The sequence below is a fragment of the Heloderma suspectum genome, chromosome 2, assembly GCF_057233095.1.
Source record: "Heloderma suspectum isolate Gila_16-S chromosome 2, 16-S_ref, whole genome shotgun sequence".
Classification (NCBI taxonomy): Eukaryota; Metazoa; Chordata; class Lepidosauria; order Squamata; family Helodermatidae; genus Heloderma; species Heloderma suspectum.
Window position 1 is genome coordinate 198,148,652 of NC_139459.1, and position 24,524 is coordinate 198,173,175.

At 45.0% G+C, this 24,524-nt stretch overlaps 1 protein-coding gene across 2 annotated transcripts in view; it reads left to right on the top strand.

Moving 5' to 3' along the window:
* Positions 1-24,524, top strand: part of HLF (HLF transcription factor, PAR bZIP family member) — a 67,005-nt gene that overhangs the window by 32,338 nt on the left and 10,143 nt on the right. For both annotated transcript variants that reach the window (XM_084837231.1, XM_084837230.1), the window contains exon 3: positions 23,201-23,421. In XM_084837231.1, the coding sequence (XP_084693357.1) occupies positions 23,201-23,421 (221 nt within the window). The remainder of the gene's footprint in view (positions 1-23,200; positions 23,422-24,524) is intronic.

Genomic DNA, 24,524 nt, shown 5'->3' on the forward strand with positions numbered 1-24,524 from the left:
CTACTATTGTGGGCAAGAATCCCTTAGAAGAAATGGAGTAGCACTCATAGTCAACAAAAGGGTGGGAAAAGCAGTACTGGGGTACAATCTTAAAAATGATAGAATGATCTCAGTACGAATCCAAGGCAAACCATACAACATCACAGTAATTCAAGTCTATGCCCCAACCACTGATGCCGAAGAAGCTGAGGTTGATCGGTTCTATGAAGACCTACAACACCTTCTAGAACTAACACCAAAAAAAGATGTCCTCTTCATCATAGGGGATTGGAATGCTAAAGTAGGAAGTCAAGAAATCACCAGGATAACAGGCAGGCATGGCCTTGGTGTACAAAATGAAGCAGGACAAAAGCTAATAGAGTTTTGCCAAGAGAACATGCTGATCATAGCAAACACTCTTTTCCAACAGCACAAGAGGCGACTCTTACACATGGACGTCACCAGATGGTCAATATCGAAATCAGATTGATTATGTCCTTTGCAGCCAAAGATGGAGAAGCTCCATACAGGCAGTAAAAACAAGACCTGGAGCTGACTGTGGCTCAGATCATGAGCTGCTTCTTGCAAAATTTCAGCTTAAATTGAAGAACGTCGGGAAAACCACTAAACCGTTCAGATATGACCTAAATCATATCCCTGATGAATATACAGTGGAGGTGAGGAATAGATTTCAGGGATTATGATAGACAGAGGATATCATAATCCTCTGTCTATCATTCCTCAGGCACCTGATAGACAGAGTGCCTGAGGAACTATGGACGGAGGTCCGTAACATTGTTCAGGAGGCAGCAACGAAATCCGTCCCAAAGAAAAAGAAATGCAAGAAAGCCAAGTGGCTGTCTGATGAGGCTTTACAAGTAGCTCACGAAAGAAGGGAAGCGAAAAGCAAAGGAGAAAGGGGAAGATATACCCAACTGAATGCAGAGTTCCAGAGAATAGCAAGGAGAGACAAGAAGGCCTTCTTAAATGAACAATGCAAAGAAATCGAGGAAAACAACAGAATGGGAAAGACTAGAGATCTCTTCAAGAAAATTGGAGATCTCAAGGGAACGTTTTGTGCAAAGACGGGCATGATAAAGGAGAAATAAGGCAGGGACCTAACAGAAGCAGATGAGATTAAGAAGAGGTGGCAAGAATACACAGAAGAACTATACAGGAAACATCTGAATGTCCCTGATAGCCATGATAGTGCGGTCACTGAACTTGAGCCGGACATCCTCGAGAGTGAAGTCAAGTGGGCCTTAGGAAGCATTAGTAACAACAAAGCTAGTGGAGATGACAGTATTCCAGCCGAGCTATTTAAAATCCTAAAAGATGATGCTGTTAAAGTGCTGCATTCAATATGCCAACAAATCTGGAACACTCAACAGTGGCCACAAGACTGGAAAAGGTCAGTTTACATTCCAATTCCAAAGAAGGGCAACGCCAAAGAGTGTTCAAACTACCGCACCATTGCGCTCATTTCACATGCCAGCAAGGTGATGCTCAAAATCCTACAAGCTAGGCTTCAGCAGTATGCGAACCGAGAACTACCGGAAGTACAAGCTGGGTTTCGAAGAGGCAGAGGAACTAGAGATCAAATCGCCAACATTCGCTGCATCATGGAGAAAGCAAGAGAATTCCAGAAAAGCGTCTATTTCTGCTTCATTGACTACGCTAAAGCCTTTGATTGTGTGGATCACAACAAATTGTGGCAAATTCTTAAAGTGATGGGAGTACCAGACCACCTTACCTGTCTCCTGAGAAACCTGTACGAGGGTCAAGAAGCAACAGTAAGAACCGGACATGGAACAACCGAGTGGTTCAAAATTGGGAAAGGAGTACGACAAGGCTGCATATTGTCACCCTGCTTATTTAACTTATATGCAGAGTACATCATGAGAAATGCCGGGTTGGATGAATCAGAGGTCGGAATTAAGATTGCCGGGAGAATTATCAACAACCTCCAATATGCAGACGATACCACCCTAATGGCAGAAAGCGAAGAGGATCTCAAGAGCCTCTTGTTGAGGGCGAAAGAGGAGAGTGCAAAAGCTGGTTTGAAACTCAGCATTAAGAAAACGAAGATCATGTCATCTGGCCCTATCACTTCCTGGCATATAGAAGGGGAAGAAATGGAAGCAGTGACAGATTTTACTTTCTTGGGCTCCAAGATCACCGCAGACGGTGACTGTAGCCATGAAATTAAAAGACGCTTGCTCCTTGGGAGGAAAGCTATGGCAAACCTAGACAGCATAGTAAGAAGCAGAGACATCACCTTGCCGACAAAGGTCCGTCTAATCAAAGCTATGGTTTTCCCAGTAGTAATGTATGGCTGTGAGAGCTGGACTATAAGGAAGGCTGAGCGCCGAAGAATCGATGCTTTCGAACTGTGGTGCTGGAAAAGACTCTTATGAGTCCCCTGGACTGCAAGGAGGTCAAATCAGTCCATCCTAAAGGAAATCAACCCTGACTGCTCGTTGGAAGGACAGATAATGAAGCTGAAGCTCCAATATTTTGGCCACCTAATGCAAAGAGAAAACTCCCTGGAAAAGACCCTGATGCTGGGAAAGACTGAAGGCAAAAGGAGAAGGGGACGGCAGAGGATGAGATGGCTAGATAGCATCACGGATGCAATGAATATGAACTTGAGCACGCTCCGGGAGAGAGCGCAGGACAGGAAGGCCTGGCGTGCTATGGTCCATGGGGTCACGAAGAGTCGGACACGACTGAACAACAACAACAACAACAACAAACAAAGTGAAGCTCACCTCCAAATAATCCTGCATGGGGTTGGGCAGTTGGATATATAACTTAAAGCTTCTGATCTTCAGTAACAGTCAGGGATGGCCCACAGGCTGCCCCCCCCCATCATCTTTGACACACCACTGGTGGCCTTGCCAAATTTTGATCAAGGTGTGATTTTAAAACTGGATTTCAAATTTCCTTGTAAGAGAAAGGAGGCATTTCAATTTTCTATACTTTTTTTTTTTAACTTTATTGCTCTCTTTGCATTCTGCTCTCTTTTGTATTCTTCAAAGGCAAAAAAAAATGAATAAGCTGCATCTTGAAGAGATATTTCTGGAAACATATTTGTTCCTTAAGAACATAGGAAGAGTCATGCTGGATTAGACCAAAGACTATCTAGTTCAGTATTCTGTTCCCACAGTGGCCAACGAGATGCCTATGGGAAGCCCCCAACGGGGCATGAGAGCAATAGCACCCTCCCGTCTGTGTTCCCCAGCAACTGGCATAGAGCAGCATATTGCCTCTGAATCTGGAGGTAATACTTAGCCATCTTACTAATAGCCATTGATAGCTTTGTCCTTATGCATTTGTCTAATCCCCTTTTAAAGCCATCCAAGTGGTGGCCATCGCTATATCTAGTGGTAGCAAATTCCATAGCCTTAACTCTGCACTGTGTGCAGACATCTTTCCTTTTATCTGTCCTGGGGGCAATCTACATTACAACTTCAAACTGGTTTCAAACCGGTTTATCTAAAGGGATCCTGCAGTTTCATGAGGGTACTGAGAATTCTTTGCTAGAGACCCCTGTCCCCTGCCCAAGCGGCCCCTCTTCCTAGAGCCACAATTCCAGAATTCCTGTATTTGGTAGCCGTAATTGCTAAAAACAGGTTTGAAACCAGTTTAAAGTTGTAATGTAGATTGCCCCCTGAATCTCTCACCAATCAGGTTCATGGGATGACCCTGGGTTCTAGTATTTTGAGAGAGGGAGTAAAATGTCTCCCTATCCACAGTCTCCACAACATGCATAATTCTGTAGACCTCTATCATGTCTCGCCTTACCCTCCTTTTTTCCAAGCTAAACAATCCCAGCTGTTGTAAGCTTCCCTCATAGGGGAGTTGCTCTAGCCCCTTGATCGTTTTAGGTACCCTTCTGCAGCTCTATAATATCCCCTTGGAGGTGCACTGCTGTATAGACTACTTCAAGCATGGTTGCACCATAGATTTGTATAAAGGCATTATGATATTAGCAGTTTTATTTTCATTTCTTTCCTGATGATCCCTAACATGGAATCCACCTTTTTTTTCACCACTTTCGCACATTGGATCCTTTTAATCAAGCGATTCTCCACAATCCCAAGTTCCTTTTCCTTCTCATGCTCCCCCCAATGCTCCCCAATCAATGCCATCCATTCTATCCAGGAGCATGTGTGCCATGCCCATGAAGCCCTTATTACTAGGTGATGTTGCTTTTGAGCCTGATGCTCCATGAGGAAGTTGGATTGTTCAGCTCCTTGAACTCGTATCCACACTAGAGGATAGAGTGGCACCTAAGAACACAAACATTGGGTTGGATCTCGTTTTACTCATACTTAGAGTACACACATGGAATTCAGTGGAATTTAAGTTAGTCGGTCAGACTGCTCTAAGAATGATTAAATCTGGATCCAGCCCATTGTCCATTCCTGCTGTAGGACACTCTGCATTTTCTCAGAGTAAATAGTTTCTGCCCTGGTTCTTTCTTCCCTTTTCTCACATTTCTCCAGAGCTGCCGGTGTATACAGTGCGAAGATTACGTTCAGCCACCACAAGGAAATCAGCCTGGCCCGAAGAACCCTTCCGTCACGTGGATCAGAGTGTGTTCACTGTGTTCTGCCAGACTGTGGCTGGCTGAGCAAAATACAGTGAAGCTCTGGGCTCCTGGCCAACCTTTTATTTCAGCCTGGAGCACGCAGTCACACATTTGCTATTTGGCAGGACATCCACGCTGGAGTTTGTTTGGATAGTAATCTAGTACAGTTGTGTCTTTCTTTCTTTCTTTCTTTCTTTCTTTCTTTCTTTCTTTCTTTCTTTCTTTCAGCATGCATGGATAATATGCATCCAGAGGAACCAGCGTGTTGCAATAGACATGGAGTGACCTTGGGCCAGCCATTGTCTCCCACCCTCACCTACCTCACCGTGTGTGTGTGCATGTGTGTGCGCGCGCATGACAACAACATGGGATAACTCCCATCAATACTACTCTGAGGTTGGGACTATATATGCAGCCAGCTGGATGATCAGTAGAATGATGTGAACTACTTATGGAAGCTCCCACACCCTCTAAAAATAAATGAAATTCCTGCAAATAGAAACTTAGCACATCAGGGAGAATGGTTCTAGCCCAACACTTGGCTTCCTGTGCTGGCTTGCTGTTTGCAGGGACATTTTAAGACAGGGGAGCATGCAAAACCACGATCCTTCTCCTGCAGTCTGGAGCAGTGCAGAGCATTCTTCCAACTCATTCTGCTGCATGTATACGCCAGGGCCGAAATCCTAGGACATGAATGAAAGGGGGGGGGACGGACGTGAAACATAGGTGCATGAAGAAAAAAATTACTGCTAATTCTTTGGGTGACATTTTTGACACAAACCTGTTTCTTGCTACATATGTGATTTTTTATACGCACAAAGGGTTCTCAGAGATCACTTTATTCTCCAGGCCAGGGCCTGCACAAGCTCTCCAGCTGAGGCAGGACAGCACATCTCCACTGTGCCTCCACCGACCTGCTGCCCACTGTCTTCCCTGCTGAGTGCCGGGTCTCCTCCGCCCCATCTTTCCCTCCCCCACTGTGCCTCCCCCTTGTCATCTCGCCCCCACTGTTTCTCCTGTCTCCCTCCTACCTCCCCATTGCTGCTACCACTGTTCCTGCTCCTGCTGCTCTCTGAAGAGACGCTTCAGCCCTAAGAAGCAGCCAGTGCAGCTCTGCAGAGAGAAAGCCAGGCCCAAATGCCTGGCTTGGGGGCGGGGTGTCCTTCCTCAGCACCACGCATTGTGGAAGGGGGTGTCTCTGAAGATTGCCCATGGTACAGGCAGTCTCCAGGGACACCCCCTCCCACAATGCCTGGCGCTAAGGAATTACCCCTCAGAGCCAGGCAATTGGGTCTGGCTGAGCCACACCGGCCACTTTTTATGGACAACACAGCTCTTCAGAGAGACCGTGCGCCTGCCCACTCTCTAGACCGCCCTGAGAGGATCCTGAGGGCGAGACAGAGGATGCGTGGCTACTCTGGAGAGCCCCGCTAGTTGCTCTCCCCCTGCAGCATTTGCTGCAGTGGGAAAGTGGGGCCATCAGGGCTCTCTAGAGCACCCACTGTTATGCCCCTGCTGTGCCAAATGCAGCCAGTAATTCCCTGCTCCTCCTGCTCCGCCCCTGAGGCAGTCGCTTCACTCTGCTTCATGGGAGGGCCAGTTCTGCTCCAGGGAGTCTTCTGGGGACTGGAAATGCATATGACCTGCTTGAGGATGGTTAGGCTCTCTGATGAAAGTTGGCGCCAGCTAGCAGTTGCAGTTATGGGGCACATGCACTCAGGCAAGAGGAGCTTCCGGTGCTACCACTTAGAAGGCATTGTGCAGCTATTCCGCCTTTTTTTCTTTAGCTGATTTTCTGCAGTAAGGAAAAAGATGGAAGAATGGGAGGGTTACGAATGGAAGACAATGTCCTCTGGACCCCATGTAAAATTCTAGGAATTAGCCGGGGGAACAGTATGATAAAAGCCACATCTGGAGGAACCCTTACATCACATGCAAAATTCGAGGAGATTTGACACTACAGCAGGAGTGCAGAACCTCTTTCAGCCTGAGGGCCACATTCCATTTAAGATCTGGGGGCGTGGGCGCCTTCCAGTGGTTGTTGGGTTTGAAGGTAAAAGAGTCGGCCAGAATGCCCCCAATGCCAGCCTATTTTAGCTTAAAGTTCTTCCTGCTGGTAACTCATTCATGGGAGGGGCATTCTATCCCTTTAGAATGGGGAAACACCCACAAAAGCTGGGAAACCACCAAACAATAGATGGCTAGGGGACAGCGGCATGGCCTGGGGAAATCCAGAGCGCTGGATTTGGTCCCCAGGCCTGAGATTCTACACTCCTCCTACACTACAGTGCGGAGTTTCTCTCTCTCCAACACACAACTTGAGCAGACTTTCCCCCCATTATGAGTGAAACTGTGGGCAAGTGTTTTGTCACACCTTCATTAAAATGTTGATAGGACAACCAGGGCCAGATAAAACTGCTTTAGAGTTGGCCTATGGGCCAAGAGTTGGCCATCCCTGATGAAGATAATCTCTAGGCAGGATGACCCTTTGTAGGCCAAGGGCTTATTTTGCCATGTGAAGCCAACAGCAGCAGAGTAAATTCAGGTTGTAAATATATACTTTAAAATACTCTCCCTCCTCTAATGCGTATTGTAATAAGATGACGTGACATATTATAGGAGACAGAGATCTACATATAAACTGAGGACCTTTCTTGGGTTATATCTTATCTTTCCCATCAATCCATTGCACTTATGTTAAAACACTGGTATTTGGGGCTGGTCTGCTGAACTATGGCATTGAAGTATATCACAGGGAAGTCTGAATGACTGGACCCCTTAAAATGTTGGGACTAAGGAGTTTCTAAGATACTTTAAAAAAATGCATCCATCTGACTCGGCCCCTGATTATAGTGTTGTTACCATTTCGCAGATAAAAAACCCTAAATCAAAGTTTAAATAGAAAAGGAAGTAGCTTTGTGCAGGAATCCAAAATGGCAAATCAAGTCCATCTCTCTTCCCCTTCCTCCATGCTTTAATGTTTTTATCTTTATTGTCTGTTTTTGCCCTGAGGCTAAGTGGTCCACAGAAATACTAGTCAACATGTAAGGGAAACAGAAATATGCAGTCTGGACAAATATTTATCTTGTGAAAACTCTTTTTCATTTGATGTTCTAGCATCCCCTCTGCCCTGTCCAGTCTACTTCCAGATTTGTTCGCGTTCAACGTGACTCATGCATATAAATCAAAAGGTTTGATTTTTAGCCCTATCGAAAACTCTGGGTTTGGAGCAGAGGGTGGAGGATGACGTTTTTATGATGCAAACACTGGCAGAGGTTTTAAAATACAGTGTTATGGCCAGGTTCAGATGTTGCAATCACACCGTGGTTTGCCCACTGAGTTCTGCTTGGGTGTGTATGCTTTCATTTCCGCCAGACCATTTTCAGTTCTGGTTTGGAGGCAAGCTATGGTTTGTGGTGTTTGAGCCCAAATAAGATGTAATTGACAAATGGTGGTTATCACACACCAGGGAGCACAGGAAGGCTGAGGGATCCCTGCCACATTTCAGCCATGGAACAGGCCCATATGTATTTTGAAAAGTTCCTATAGGGTTCAGTGCTGTTGTTATTCAAAATCCCCTGCCAGTGATCTTGTTGACATTAGTTTTAGTATACTGAAACAAACTGCTGCAATGTGGAGTCCTGCTGTTCACTGTTAAAATCAGCCAACCCTGCCCCTCTCTACGATACTCCATTCTATTCCACCTTCCACCTGCTTTTCCTTTTTGGGCATCTCTACACCAGGCTAAAATCCTGCATTTGAAATGGGGCTTTCTGCTTCCGTTTTAAATGCTGGATCACAACTCCCTTTTTCACGTGCTTCCTTTCCCCCCTCCCCTTTCCCCCTCCTTCTCCCCGTATCTGAGTCTTCCATTATCTTTCATTGATCTCTCTCCTCTTCTTGCCACTTTTCCTCTTTTCACGGAGGAAACTGAAGTGGAACACAACGGGGTAATTTGATAGTTCATTATCTGCGATCTATTTAAAAATGGAACAAGGGGCATTTAGTGCAGGAGATGACTTGGAGGGTCATGGCGTTGTGTAACGAGCCCGCAAACTTCTGTGAGGGAGCAATCTCAAACGCAGGGTAAAAGCTCCGTGTGAAGGAGCCCTTCGTCACCCCAACAGCCAATCAATATTCTGTGGCTACTGAACATACTCAGTCCACACTGGGCTGTTTGTGGGCAGCTTCCCTGTTAGGTTTTTTTTTTCCACCTAAAGGGTTCCCCATCCCTCTTCTGCGTGGATGTGCTGTTTTGGCTACATAAACACTGACACCCAGCTCTGAACATCAGAAATAGAGGGAAGGATGATAGGAAATATGTTCTTTCTTTTAACATGGATTTAAACCTGATCCTGCCTAAGTCCCATTGATTTTTAAAAGGAAAATCAAGCTAAAATCTCACCAATTAATATCACTAGGAATTTAATTTTGTTTTTAAAAAATGGGCTAGGATCATGCTTCATTTGCCTAAATCTAGTACATACTTTCTGTTTCTCACCTATCCTTATGTCACCTTATATGTCTGATTATACAGAAATAGCATATTTAAATGCCAGAAGTGTTAGAGCTGGTTCACATGATACCTTGAACTGCTTTTTTTTTTTTTAACCCATTAAAGGTTATTTGCATCTAAAAATCTTGTGGCACATGCTCTCCAGTTTATACAGCCTGTAAATTTCAGTTTTGTTTTTGAAAAAAAGATGGAAACTTCTAGTCCTCATGGTTCAAGAGAGAAGGCATTTTATAATCAACAACTTTAGTTCTTCTTCATAGGTGTCCTCAGATGAACTTTCTAGCTGCTAAAGCTCATCAGACAGGTTCCCATTAAGCAATTAACTAGCTGAGCAGAAAGAAGAATGGTGCTTCTCCTAGAGATTAATTTTTTCTTCACAAAAAAAGTTAACTCCTTCCTCATGCTGTTCATTTCAGTTCATTACAGACCTTCAAATTCCCCAAACCAAATATTTGATTCCATACAATGGAGGCAAAATGAACATACAGAAAGACTGACTAACAGAGCGAAGTTGATTTCCACTGTCAAAGAGTTTAAACAAGATTCAATCCAACCAGTATTCATTAACAATTTCCTAAAACTTACTTACAGATCTTAAACCTTGGCATAGAAAACTTTGCAATTGATTCAGCTCCATAGGATTGCATATATCCATGACTAGGAAGGCCATATGCCACCTTCCTGGGAAAGGAGCAAAGGAGAAATAAGTCTGGTTCTTCTGTCTCTATAAAAAGGACACAATCCTAACAGTTGCAGTAGAATTCTAATTCTTTGCAACCACACAGACATACACAATCTGCATTTGGAAGCCAACGAAGCCTTCTTCCAAAAAGGGGGGAGGAGGAGAGAACATTGAAGCAATTTAATGCAACGGGGGGGGGCAAAAAGAGAGTGAAGAGAATTACAAAGATGATAAAGGGTTCTGAAGATAAATTCTGTGGAGGGCATTGATAACATTGTGTCTAGGGAAGAGAAGTTGAAGGGGGGATAATTTGACCACTTTTAATTAGGGGAAAGAATCTCAGAAAGAAGTGATTGCTCGTCCTAGCCCCTTTCATGCGGTCCTCTACATGCATTGGTACCCCTTTGCAGATATCCTGCTGGACGTGTGAATGTTGAGGGGGGGCAGTCCCCTATATATGGAGGAACATGTGAAAGGGTAAGAAGCAGTGGGCTAAAGTGATAAATAAGTTGATTTAGGTCAGCCTTCCCCTACCTGGTGCCCTGCAGATGTGTTAGACTACAGCTCCCAGCATCCCCTCAGCCAGCATTGGGGCATGATGTCATTTCATGAGACCTGCCTCAGGGACAGGAGGATTTGCTCTTCAGTTCGGTGATCCTCAGAAATTGAGGGGGTAAAGCGTAGCAAAACTGGTATCTATCCTGCTGCAATATTTTACTTGGTCTAATAGGTATGTCTCCTGCCATGTCCACCGATGCAAGGTGTATCTGGTGTGCCTTTGGAATCTTCTAATTCCTTTAAGCCAGAACCTGCAGTTGGACTGTATCAAGTTCCTCTGAAGCTTACATCTGTCCACACGATCGCCTTGTTTTTCAAGCAGGTCATGTTCCAGTGCTATTTCTCTTTAGGCTGACAGCAGCAGATTGTATGTGCATGCATGTGTGAAGTTCAGTGGAGTTCACGTAAAATTTGCATCTGCTTCTGAATCATTGTTTCACGGTTCTTGGGATTGGTACGTAGGAGACCGTCTCTGCAGCTTGAGAGGTTGACCTTGGCTGCAGAGAGGGACAAATCCCATTTTTGTTCATTGGCCAGGTTGAGCCATTAGAGAATAGAGCAGTGAGCTTCACTCTTTTTTCAAGTATGAGCCACTTTGGCTCTAGGCACCATTGCCGAGGCCACTCAGGGGGCTTTCCTTTCCCCACACCCTGGTCAGATGGCAATGATGTGCACCAGATTTGCCTGGAGGCCTTTTTGGGCCTCTCCTCCCCAACCCCCTCCATGTCGTCCAAGCAAGGCCTCATCAGTCAGTCACCAGGCAGGCAAATTCCAACAGGTTCACTTGGTCTTTGGACTGGAATGCATCTTTTCTTGCCACGGAGAGAGTGCTCTGTTCAGTTTTGCAAAATGACTCCCTGCCCCTGAAGCCTCCCCTGGAAGGCCTGGTCACAGCAGCTAAACAGCAAGGCAAGGCTAGAGAGCCCCTGCAGAGAGTGAGCTGCTACTCCAAAGACAGAGGGAGAGGCAGAGCCAGAGAGCTGCACTTGAGGTGACTGGGAGCCGCCATTGGCCTTGGGCTTTGCAGTGAAGGACACTGGAATTGAGGAATTGGTATGAGGTGGGGATGGGGGGGAATCAGTTCTGTGTTTCAGTTTCCCCTCGTCTCCAATGAATGCTATAGAGACTTCCAGTATTTAGAATTTGCAAGCCCGGTTCCATGAAAGCAGCTCCAGTTCCATGAGAACTGAGCAAATTCTTCATGTGCGTATGAGAAATACAGTGCCTCCTTTTAGATCTGGAGTGGCTGTATTCAGTCTTCACCAGAGACCCATTCACTTAAAAGTGGGATTGAAGGGCCTCAGATGTCAGGGTTCCCTCCGTTTGGATTGGGGCTGGAAGGAGTTCAGAGGGAAGAGATATAAATATATTTGGCACAAGCTGTGGGCATGCCAGACTTAAAACGTGTTGTAAACTTAAGCTCTGTCTGGTGATAGCTTGGCTGTGAGATCACAGTTGGCCGAAGCGGCATCTCTCCCTGAAACCCTTGATGTAGCCTGGGGTTTTTGACATATTCATCATAGATTTTGGTGAGGAATAATATGTAGGCATGTGTGGGAGGTGGGGAGGCTGTAAATATGAGAATAACCAAAACAACTCTTTTTTTTTCACCCTCCCCTCCTCCTTTGCTTTGTATGAGTTAACAGATGGTTCTGCTTATGTTTATTCAGAGCTGAACTGAGGGCAAGTTCACACACATGCACACACATACAGTGAGTGCTGCATTGAGTGATGATGTATATGTGTGCAACGGCCATCACAGAACAAACACAATGGATGGAGCTTTCATATTTAGCTCCCATCGCCTTGAACATAATGTGACTCATGCAGCAGAATGAGGTGGTTGAATGCTGAGGTGGTAGGATGAATGGTACCACTTCAGGACTCATGTAGATGGACACTTTTCTTTTTTTTTAAGTGTTCTCCTTTGTAAAAAACTGACTGCAAATGGAAAAATAGAATATCTGGCAAAGGTGTGGGAGAGAGCATTCAAAACTGGAACCCCCCCACCTACAATTTGAAGTGGTACAATCCATTCTATCATGTCAGCATTCTACCACCTGTTTCTCCTACATGTGTAAACCAGCCCTTAACAGAGGCAGTTCAGAGGTTTTAGCTGCAAGTAATCCAGTGATAAGTCATCATGTGATGGCGTGCTGAGTGATGGAGGTGTGTGTGTGTGAATCAGTCCTGACTTGTTGTGGTTGGAAGGTGAATAGCAAAGGTGAGGTTATGGGTGTTTCAGAGTCCACTTTACTCCCATGGGCAAAGCATATAGGGCTGATTTGCTCACTGCTTCTCTCACAAGCATTCCAGTGCTGTAATTCAGTTTTTGTGTGGGATCTGTGGCCATTCTCAGAATCAACTGACTGTAGAATGGTACTTCATCCTGAAGAGACATCATTAGAGAGGAGTAGGAAGTGAACACCTGTCCTCTAGAGAGCAGCCAAAGGTCTTCTCTACCTGTTGGAGTATGACAGTGAAATTGCTGAGATCTTATAAGGCAAACCAACCCTGGCAGGGTACCAAGAGAACAAGTCGAGTTCTTCTTGATGGGTATTTGTTCTCCATTCAAATATTGGACACAGACAGGAGGAGGGAAAGTTTCCCAGTGATCACACCAGCACCTTATCTACCATTTCCCACTCTCCTGTCCTCCTAGCCCCTCCGCAAAAAGCATCCAAAATGAAGAGTTTAGGGTGCCGGCCTGTGTACACACCCCTAAGAGCAAGTCCTATTGAATTTAGTGGTGCTCGCTTCCAAGCAGACATGTCTAGGATTGCTTTGTTAAAGGCTAGACTAGATGTGACGTTGGCAGACGTGTGCTTCCTTTCATGTGTCTGCACCTTCACGTATAAAGTGGGGAGGATTAAGTCAAAAGAAGGGCATTGGAACAACACCCCTTAGTCCACAGGTGTTTTTCTCCCTTGCTCACTTTAATTCTGGGGTTGGAGCTGGCAGGGCAGGTGTCAAGGATCAGCATGGTTGGGCATCTGCCCATCTGGGGACCCACTGACAAGAGCTGCTGCTGCTCCTCTTCAGCATTGCACCCTTGTTCACCCATCTCTCACTGTGGCCCAGAGGTAGCAAGCTGGCAAGCAAACAGATGTGGTGAGAAGGAGGAGTGGTCCCTGCTACTGCCCGCTTGCTCTCTGCTTGGTAAGCAAGAGGAAAAGGAGGAGCAGCCTCTGGTAACAGTGGCAGTGAGGGAGTAGGCTGACTGAGTGTGTGTGTTGGGTAGTGCTGTGCCGAAGATGTCTCCCACATTTTTTTCGGCCATTCACATTCCATTTGATAGGAAAGAAATGGGTTTCGAAAAGAAATTCAAAGGAGGAGAAATTTTAGAGAAATTCTCATGGGTTGGGTTTGGGGTTCTTGTGCTTCCCCTACTTGTGAGGTGGCTGGGGAGTATGCATGAGTGCGTGTCATCGTACAGTAATCTCTCTGGCAGCCGGCAGCCTCCTCGGCTTCCCACACTTCAGTTAAAGCCATCATGAGAAAGACCTCATGAGTCTATTCCTCCCATGGGGCTTTTTCAGTTCAGGAATGGCAGGTGGCCTCAGAGGCTGCAGGGCAATGGAAAGATGTGTAACAGAGAGAGAGAACACATGCAGCACCCTCGGCCACCTCAGAGTGATTAGGTAAGCTCAAAAACCAAAAGAAATGCAAAGTTCTGCCCCAGAAAAGTGGAAGCCTCACCATAGTTGATGCTGTTGCCACCTACAGAGACAGTGCAATAAACCAACAAGCCTTCGGAAAAAAGAAAGAAGCTGTGCTACAACCCTTGCCAATAGTGAGCCCATTCTGTGAGAAACTGTTGGAGAATTTCTCCTCCCGTAGGAGAAATTTGGTTAAATTGTCCCCCCAGTTTCTCTGCCCATAAATAGGCTGGAGAATTTTGAGAGGCCATTTGAGCACAGCTCTAATGTGTGTGTGTGTGGGGAGGGGGGCGGCGGCGGCGGCACTGAGAGGGTCTTGCCCCAGGGCCCTCCAAAACCTGGAGCTGGCCCTGGGAGCCAGAAACAGAGAAAATGGCTGGAGCAGCAAATTGTGGGGAGGTCAGGGATGGGAGGGGAAACGGTTCAGCATTCCTTTCTCACACACTTCTTTTGCTTTTATAGTAAGACTTCCATCTCTCTCCCCCTGCCCCCTTCATATGTGAACAGTGTGGACATGAAAATAACAGCCCTGCGACCTCTACTTTGGCTTTCAGACTGGCTTCAGTAAAACTCGGGGCGGTGGGCGAGGAGCATTCTTTTAATTTGTGGAGGCATGTGAAATGAAATGTACTCTCCTGCTCATTGTAGGTGTGTAACATTGCCTGCATGGGTTGCGAATAATGTGGGCTGAATGCACTTGAATAGGCCAAGCATGAGGAAACATTTCTTTTTACACCCATGAATTGAACCAGTAGTTTCTCCTAGGATCATCACCACTACATGTTATGTATTTATTTTTATTTATTAATTAAATTTGTATCCCACCTTTCTACTAAAATTAGTGCTTGTGGCGGTTAAAAATGAACTACAAATAAATAACAAAAGTTATAATTAAAACGCAAATAAAAACACATCCCAACAAAAGCACATCAATAAACAACATCAGTATAACACATTATTAAAAGGAAGGGGAAAAAAACCTCAGCACCCACCAAATTAAAACCTACGTCAGCAACACATCAGCTTAGATGCCAAAATCCTGTTGGAATAAAACTATACTGAGCTGTAGTCTTTCGGACGAACATATAAATCAGGGCATGGAGCATCTTCCTGTAAATGCTGACTTCACTGTTCCCTCAGCAACACAGAGTTTGGAAAAACATGCAGATGAAGAGAAATCTGGTATATACTTAGGACTGTTTTTTTTTTTTTTTAAGTCCCATTTACATTAGGCAATAATGTAGGCCTAATGTAGGCCTGTCATTAGGTTGATATTTTTATATATCGGCATAGTTTTTTTGTGAAGGGAAACTTTCTTTTTTTAAATAGCCCACCTGTTCGTTCTCTCTCTCTCTTTCTCTCTCTCTCTCTCTCTCTCCCCCCCCCCCTTTCTCTCTTTATGACGATGATCTATGTCAAAGACAGCAGGAGTAATATGATATGACAGTTGCTATGGCAACACCACCTACACCATGAAAATAGGACAGAGATGGGGCTTCAGAACAGTAGATCTCACAAAATTTCCTGAGCCCATGAATTAAGATTGGCCTCGTTGCTAAAGGAGTTTCAGGTATTCTGTTTGTTCTGGCGGATCTAAGCACTGCAAACTTTTGGGGTCTTCAGATTGGATCTTCTAAGTAGATTATTACTGTTTATCCGTTTCACAGGATGTTTTTGGTATACAAAGTGCCCTGCAAGGGTTACTTATCCCAAACATTGCTATGGGGTAGATTGAACTGAGCGATGGTGACTGGCTGTCCAGTCAGACAACTTCATGGCTTAATCCTAGGGTTTCTCACATCAAATACAACACTCTTTTCTTGGTGCCACGTTGGGCTTCTAAGCCTTCTGTCCTGTGCTCATTTACTTGGGAGGAAGCCCACTGAACACAGTGTGACTTTACTTCTAAGTAAACATGCATAGAATCTAGTGTCCTGCTGTCTCTTAAGGCCTATTTGCCTTCAAGAACTCTTAACACATGACAAGAGTTCCTCAAGCTAATTACACTTCACTCCATGCCACATCCATATTGGAGTATTGGTCAGTGCCAGTGAAGTGAGTAGAGTTATGGGGACTGCCTGAGGCAAAGGACAAGATGATGCCCATACACCCCATTCCAAGTATAGAAGCTGAATGGACTGGCAGTTGAATCCTACTTCAACACTGGCAGCAGGACAGTGTACTCCACTGCACCTGTGGTCAGCAGGCTAGGTACACATAGCTCTATCCTCCCAACATACCCCACTGCCACTCACTCGGCATCTGCCGCCTGAGGCAGTCACCTCTCTCTGCCTCATGGTAGAGCCAGCACTAAACAGTGCTTCCAGAAAACTTCCTGAACATGTCATGCAAAATCATTATATGTTCTTATAATTAATTCTTCAGATCACCCATATCTGGCAAACCAGGCAGGAAGAATAAGTGACTTGTTCTCTCTCACTCACTTAGGGCAGTGCTGATCTAATTGCATGAGCTAGGCTATGATTGGGCACCCTTGGGCTGGTCATTCCAGATTTTCGTGGGTTTGGCTGAAAGAGCAGGTGAGTGCTCCTTCAGTGCACCAGTGTTATTTACCTTCTTTCAAGCTCTCCGCCCTGAAAGCTACTTGGAAAACACCTGGGTTGGAGGAAATGCTGTAGCAGAGACTCTCAGTTGTTTGGAGGAAAAGTGTGACATGCAAAATGTTCCCCCTGCTGGAGAATTTATGATTTTTTACATTGCTTTCTTGGTAACTTGGAAATGGGCAGCGGTTGCAGCTGTGTCTTATGTTTCTTCTGGACGTTGGTTGGTATGCTGCGGAAAGACAACAATTGTACAGGGCTAAGGAATGGATAGGTGCATATTTCAGTTCGTGGCTGCTCTTAAATAGTTTCTCTGTCGTTGGTTGTCTGGGCAATCATAACAAAACTGCAGGAATTGCACATGATTTTATGTCTTTATCACATTTATAATCCACCCTTCCTCCAAGTAGCTCAGGGCAGCATACGTTATTCTCACAACCACCCTCTGAGGTAGGTTGGGCCAACAGAGAGCGACTTGCCCAAGTTCAGGCAGTGAACATTGATTTGAACGCATGTTTCCCTAGCTCAAGTCGAAAACTCCATCCATGGCACAACATGATTGATACAATGCAGTCTTCCCCAGCCTGGTACCTTTTAGATGTGTTGGACTTCAGCTCATATCATTCTCACCCATCTGGAGAGCACCAGCTTCGGGAAGGCTGATATAATCATTGTATGCTTATATTTAGCACAATAAGGCATACACTTGAACTTTTGGCTATGTACGGAGGTTGGGAACTGCATCCATCTCTCTCTCTAGTCTCTCTCTCTCTCTTTCTCTCTCTCTCTCTCTTTCTCTCAGTCTCTCCCCGCCCGCCCGCCCGCCCCGCTCTTTTGCTTCATAGGTAAGGGTGCTTCCAGATAAGGCTTTTATTGTGCCATCGGCCTGCCTCATTCACAGAATTTTACAGGACATCCAGATGATGATTATCTTCTACCTGGAATCCTCCCATGTTTTGCCACCCACCTCTTCCATCTTTTTTCTTATCGCAAAAAAGAAAATTAAGTAAAAAAAGACAGCACAGCAGCACAAGGCCTTCTGACTGGTAGCCCAGGAGCCCTCCATCTGGAAGCACCATAAGCGCAAAGGTTAGAAAGCAGCCCTCAAATTCTTTTGAAGTTATACCCCAGAGGCACCCAACCCCTGACTCATCACACACACACACACCAGTTCTGTTTTTCAAAGAACTTCTTATCTTTCTGTCCAAATCAGGACAGAGTTTTAATAGGCCGGCTGGTGCCATAGAACAAGCGACGCGCTACTTTTGGTTGGACTGAATAATGCCCGAAATGCTAGAAGGAAGCATTTGAGTTACACAGAACCTTTCATCAGGTGTAGATGTTCAACATTAAAAACAACGACATCACCCAGTTTGAAGCCAAGTGACTAGACTACCTGTCTTGCTGTATTTTCCTTATAAAATAAATCCACTGAATGGGTGTGAGCCAGACAAAGATAAGCACTCTTAAATTCCATTGATTTCAATGGGAGGATAAAGCATGCAATTCACTCTCCCTCTCCCCCTCTCTCTCCCCAAAATGAATTGCACTTGCAGCCCAAACCTCCGGCTCAGTTTACACACAGTGGACAACCATGGCTTGGCTGTTCCTTTCTGAGTCTCGGGCTCATGCGGGCTCATCCTCCCTTCATGTGCTATGATTCTCTCTCTTGTTCATGCAAACCATGGTTTGCACAGTTTGGAAGTAATGGCAAACTCATTTGTGTAAACAAGGAAAGGGATCAGAAAACTCAAAGGAGTGAAGAGGGAAAACACATGAGCCCAAGGCTCTGGCACAGATGGCCAAACCAAGGTTTGCTGTTATGCGTGACCCAGCCCTATATATGTTGAGTCAGAAGTAAGTCCCACTGAACTCAATAGGATTTCAGCCTTGAAGGCAGTTACCTTTGGTAGGATGGCACCCAATATGCTGCATCTTTATGAAATGGAAGCTTTACCCACACAGTGTTTACCTATTGCATATTATATGTTCTATATCAATGTAATCAAAACCATTTTTTAAAAAAATGGATATAGCCAGGCTGGTTGATGCCAGCCCGATACATTGGAATGCTTTCCAAAATCTTCCTGACTCTTTCTTTTTCAGATGAGATCAAATATATAGTTTATTTGTATAGCAGAAGCCATTACAAAAGCAGAACACATCCAAGACCAAAACCAGAGTAAAATACATTGTAGTAAAAATACAGTTACAATAATAATCAGTTAAAATAATAAAACCTAGGGTTCTAAAAAATAAAGGATTGCTCGAAAGGACGCTCTTTCTTTTGAAGGACCATGTGCCCAGTGGATGCACCCATGCGCTGGGTGAGTAGAACTGGATGATCCAATGGAATACACCCCACCGGAGGGGCCGCAGCTCAGTAGCAGAGTACCTGCTTTGCATGCAGAAGGTCTCAGGTTCAATCCTCAGCATCTCCAGGTAGGGCAGGAAAAACTCCTGCCTGAAACCCTGGGGAGCCTCTGCCAGTCAATGGTGACAATACTGGGCTAGATGGACCCATGGTCTGACTCAGTATAAGGCAGATTCCGATGTTCCAATCTTCCTATGCTGCATTGGGATTGGCCTTCAGTTCCACTGGTTTTCAGTTACAATTAAGATTCCACCTTAGTGTACTTAGAATTAAAAATGAGCACGAATACTGCAGGGCAGTGTGGCTCTTGGAGTAATAATGCAGAACCAAATATTTGCCTTAGCTTTGGGAAGAAATCCTGCAGGTTTCCCTTTCAGCTGACTGATTGTGGCCTCAGTGGTCTGCTGACCATCTCTTGTGCTGGATGTTGTCACAGCTGCAGAGTTTGCTGATGCAGCAGCAGGACCAGTCTGCTGCTCTTTCAGCTACATGTGACCTTTTGTACGCTGTCCTCTCTTGACCCACCTTGGACTGGAATGAATTTAAGCATCCTAAAAATAACACACAAGACCCAGTATGGATTCCGCGGAAGGTTCAATAGAAATGCCTGTCCTGCTGTGGAACACAACCAACCATCGTGCATAGATACCCATATAAAGGAGTAGCTGTGCACACAAAAGAATTGTGTTGAGTGGGTTCTAGCATCACAAAGGTGGGCTGCTTTTAGGCAGTGAACTCAGCAAAGATATGTTCCTGGAAGGTATCCCGTACAGTGGATCAACACAATGATCCCGAATACTTTCTATCAAACATGGAAGAAGGAGACAAAGAGAAATGGATCTCTCTTGTTCACACACTGGACATGTGTTCCTGTTTATCAAAGTAGAGATACATAAGTACCTGAAAAGTGAGAGCATCCTTCATACTTCAAAGCATAAATCTATGAACGTGGGGGAGTGCCATCTGTAACCTAGTGCACGCTTACCTAGGGGTTCCATAAGACTTAGTTTCGAGTAAAGATGCTTAGAATTGCCCTATTTATGTGCCAAGCAAGCAAGATGTGCAGGAACAAAAGGATGCGTCTTCTTGGAAATTTCCCACAGTCCTGTTTTTGACATTTAAGCCCTAGAAGCAGGAGCATGAGAAGTTGCCCTTCTGGACATGGGAACAATATGGTACTTGAGCTCCCATGCTGACACAGCTCTTGTCTGTTAGTGTGGATTAACAGCATGGTTCAGTTGCTACTCTGGAGGAAAGCCCACTCAGCTCAGTGGAACATCCTCAAGGATGTTTGCAGGGCATGGCAGCCTAAGGCTGCAGTCCTATATACAGTTACTAGGAAGTAAGCCCCATCGAACATAATGTCACTTGCTTCCAAGTAAACATGCATATGATTGCAAATATACCCCCAGCCTCAGTGGAATGAAAAGATGCATGTTGCTTGGTGGATGATGATATTTCTATAGCACGTTTTGAAGAGATGCAAGCTGCTCTGAATACAATAAAACAGCCTCCCCACAGTCTGGTGCCCTCCCAGTGTTTGAGAACACAACTCCCAGCATCCCTGACCATTGGCCATGCTGGCTGGGGCTGATGGGAGTTGAAGTTGAAAACATCGGGAAGATACCAGGTTGGGGAAGGTGACAGTAAAACATGTAAGGCAGGAGATGGCAACTTGTGGTCTTCAAGATGTTTTGGCCTCCAGTTTCCATCAGCCCAGTCAGCATAGCCAACAGTGAGGGATGATGGGAGTTGTAGAGCCAAACATCTGGAGGGCCACAAGTTGCCCACCCCTGCTATAAAACAAGCCGGTGTTATTATCACTGCATTACAAGAGAGTGGGGGTTACCGTGGGCTGTCCAATTGCCATGGCTGAGTAGAAATTTAAACTAAGGATTTTCTGGCTCCTAGCTGACTCTCTGAGGATGCTCCTTGGCCCCTCCCCACAAATGTAATGTGTAAACAAGACCTAATTTATCATCACATGCCACCTTTTGATTCTTCCCTTGCTGCAATAGAATATTTAATTAATGAAATAACATTTATAAAACCACAACAGGATGTACCCATTTTTCATCAGTTGGCATCAAGTAGCACGTTGTGAGAAGGAAGCTTTCTGTTATTGGTAGAAGGGATAACAATTGAATTCCTTGCCCCATTTTTTATTCTGTGGAGAAATATGTCTTTGATCCACCTCTCTCTTCTCCCAAGTGCTTCCCAGCCCTTCCTGGAAGCAAATGTCATTGGTGCCGTCTCATAGAAGGTTTTGCACAAAACATAATGTCCATTGAAGGTAGCTTGGCTGTGTCCTTCACACCAGTTCCCTTCACCCCTAAATTTACCCCATTTCTCCCTTAATGTCCTGTTATTCTGGAAAGTAGTGCATGGTGTCCTGTAATAATTTCAAAATGAGATAATGGCACTTTAGATTTTTGTTTTTCCCTTTGGGCCCCAAACCAGCGCTGGCATTTCTTTGCACTACAGCGTGTGGAACAAAGCGGGAGAATGTGGAAGATGTTCCACTTGTAATACACATGAAAGTAGGATGAGGAACTGTGCACACGGATGTGGAATTGTACGTGTAAATGGGTCCTGCGCATACCATCTTTTGGCTGATCCAGCCTTTAGCTGGGATTATGTGTGTAGAGCAATAGCACCAATCAGGAGGGGGAACAGGGGGTAGTTACAGATTTATTTTTATATTTCTAAGCCACACATCTCTACTGCATCTTGAAGTGGCACACAAATTTGATAACGTATCAATAAAGAAAACAATTGGATAAAACAATAACTTAGTCCTCCCTTCTCCCCTGCCCAAACAGCTGATCTGGTGCTCCTGCCCATAATCTGACACGGACAGTGTGCATGGCACTGGACTGAGGCAATCTTTTATATACTGTGAGTTGTATGAATACGGGCTATGGTCGCCAAGGCACGCAAACATGCTTTGCTGGCATGTTTTCGACGTCGAGTTGTCCGCTCAACATTTTAGCATGCCAGTGAAACAGCTCGTGGTCACTGGTCAGCAGTGTTGTGGTAAGATGTCAGTCAGCGCTGAAAAATGGGGACTTAAATAACAAGCTAGGAGCCAGGATGGTTCAGTCATTAGAGAATTGGATCCATGAGGCTGCTGAGACTTGTGTGGTCCTGGACAAGCCACTGTCTCTTAACCTGGCTTCCCTGACTATGAAATATTCTCCCAAATATTCTGCTATGTTAGTTGTACCGAGATATCTGCCACGTTTGCTGGGCATACATGAAACAGCTTTCTCCAGTATTGCTCCCAAACTATGGAATGCGCTCCCTCAAGAAGTATGATTGGCCCCCACTTTCTTGGCTTTTATCAAGCTGGGGAATGCTGGGAGCCTTTTTCTGTCTAAACATACATAGGAGTGTACCCTTAATATTCTAATATTTTTACCATTTTTAATGTTCTTGTTTTCATTGGGTTTTTGTTTTGAATTGCTGTGCACCGCATTGATGGCTTTTTAGCAGATAAGGTGGTATGTAAATGCTAATAATAATAATAATAATAAGTAGATGACAGTCTACTAACTTCCGGCCAGGTTTAAAGTTTTGGTAACTAGTGTACAAAGCTCTAAACAACTTGGGACCAGGATACCTGAGAGTGCTCCTTCTCCCTTACCAACCTGCCCCATCACTGAGGTCATCATGCTCCTTGGACTTATGGCCCAAGTGGAGTCCACCCAGAGAAAAGCCTTCAGTGTGGTGGCTCCCATCCTATGGAACTCCCTGCCTCTGGAGGTCAGGCAGGTGCCAGCACTGGGTTGCTTTTGGCACCTCTTGAAAACAGCTCTCTTCCATGAAGACTTCTTTGGTTAACTAGCCTTGGTTTTATTGGCGCTTTGTTTTTTAAAGAATAATCTTAATATCATGTTTCTTCTTTTTATCTTTTGTTCATTTTATCGTTTGTTGTTCCCTGCTCCCGAATCTGTTTAGATGTGGAGCAGTATACAAATGTTGTAAATAAATAAGCAGTCATAATAAAAATGAAGTCAAGTAACTGTCCTAGCAAATGAGGCCTTGGAGGGCTTTTAGCGGAGAGTGGTTAAAGGGCAGGAGAGGTTGCAAACAGAAACCAATATCATGTTCTCGTGGGTGAAGAGGGTGTAGGCACAGCTGTGTTCGCAGGGGAGAAAAGAAGATGGAAATAGAAAAGAACACTGAAGGTCCATACAGTGCTATGACTACCATTAAATCTAACAGCATTATTACCCTACTGTTTCATAGCATGGTTTCTTTGTTTCCTGCAGGTCAGATCTTGCCTACAAATCGTAACACGCCAAGTCCCATTGATCCCGAGACCATTCGGGTTCCAGTGGGGTATGAGCCCGATCCTGCTGATCTTGCTCTTTCCAGCATTCCCGGTCAGGAGATGTTTGATCCTCGCAAGCGCAAGTTCTCCGAGGAAGAGCTCAAGCCACAGCCGATGATTAAAAAAGCCCGCAAAGTCTTCATTCCAGAGGACCTGAAGGTAAATTGGGACTGGTGTCCAACCCATGGAAGCTGTTGTGGCAGTATGGCCTTCTATGTGAGCCGTTCTGGTGGTTTCTAGATGTATTACAGTGTCTGGAGATCTGGCCTTCTTCAAATCTTTCTGTAAAAATTAGAGTAGTAGATACAAGCGTTCCCCCACTCAGCCCACCTCAGCCTGGATCTCTGGAATGAAAGGGGCAGCCACTTAACCATTCAAAAATTATGTTGACGTAGAAGTTCTTAAGAAAGTCTTAAGAGCCATGTGGATTAAAAGTAATGAATGACATAACCCTCACAGTTAGGGATAAAATGGACTTCTGGTTTAAAGAGCCAGTGTGGTGTGGTGGCGAGAGAGTTGGAGTGGGAGCCTGGAGTTCCGGCTTCTAGTCCCCACCCAGCTATGGAAACTCACGGGGTGACTTTGGGCCAGTCACAGACTCTTAGCTCAGCCTACCTCACAGGGTTGTTGTGAGGATAAACTAGAGAGGAGGAGGATTATGTACGTCACCTTGGGTTGCTTAAGGAGGAAAAAAGGCAGGATATAAATGTAATAAATAAACAAACAAACAAATAAATGTCTTAGGTATGGTCTGAATCATAGAACCATGGGCAGGGAGGCAGGGGTGGGGAGAAACTTCTGGCCATCCAGTCCAACTCCTTATCCAATGCAGGATAGATCGCTCCAGAGCATCCCCAACAGGTAGCTGTCCAGCTTCTGCTTGAAGACCTCTAGTGAAGAAGAGCCCACCACCCTTTTCGGTAATTGCTGAACTGCTTTTACCAGCAAGACGTTTCTCCTGATGTTCAACTGAAATCCACCTTCCTGTAACTCGAGTCCACTACATCTGAAGCTGTAGGATGCAGTAATCTTTTTGAAGTTGAACAGGTTGATGTTTGGTGAGTGTTTAGATGGGAGACTAATTGGAAACTCTGTATAATGTCAGATGAATGCCAGACGAATCTGATCTCATTTTTTGATCAAGTAACCTCCCTTGTGGACTGTGGGAATGCTGTAGAAATAATATACCTTGACTTCAGCAAAGCTTTCGACAAAGTGCCCCACGATATCCTGATGAGCAAACTAGCTCAAAGTAGGCTAGA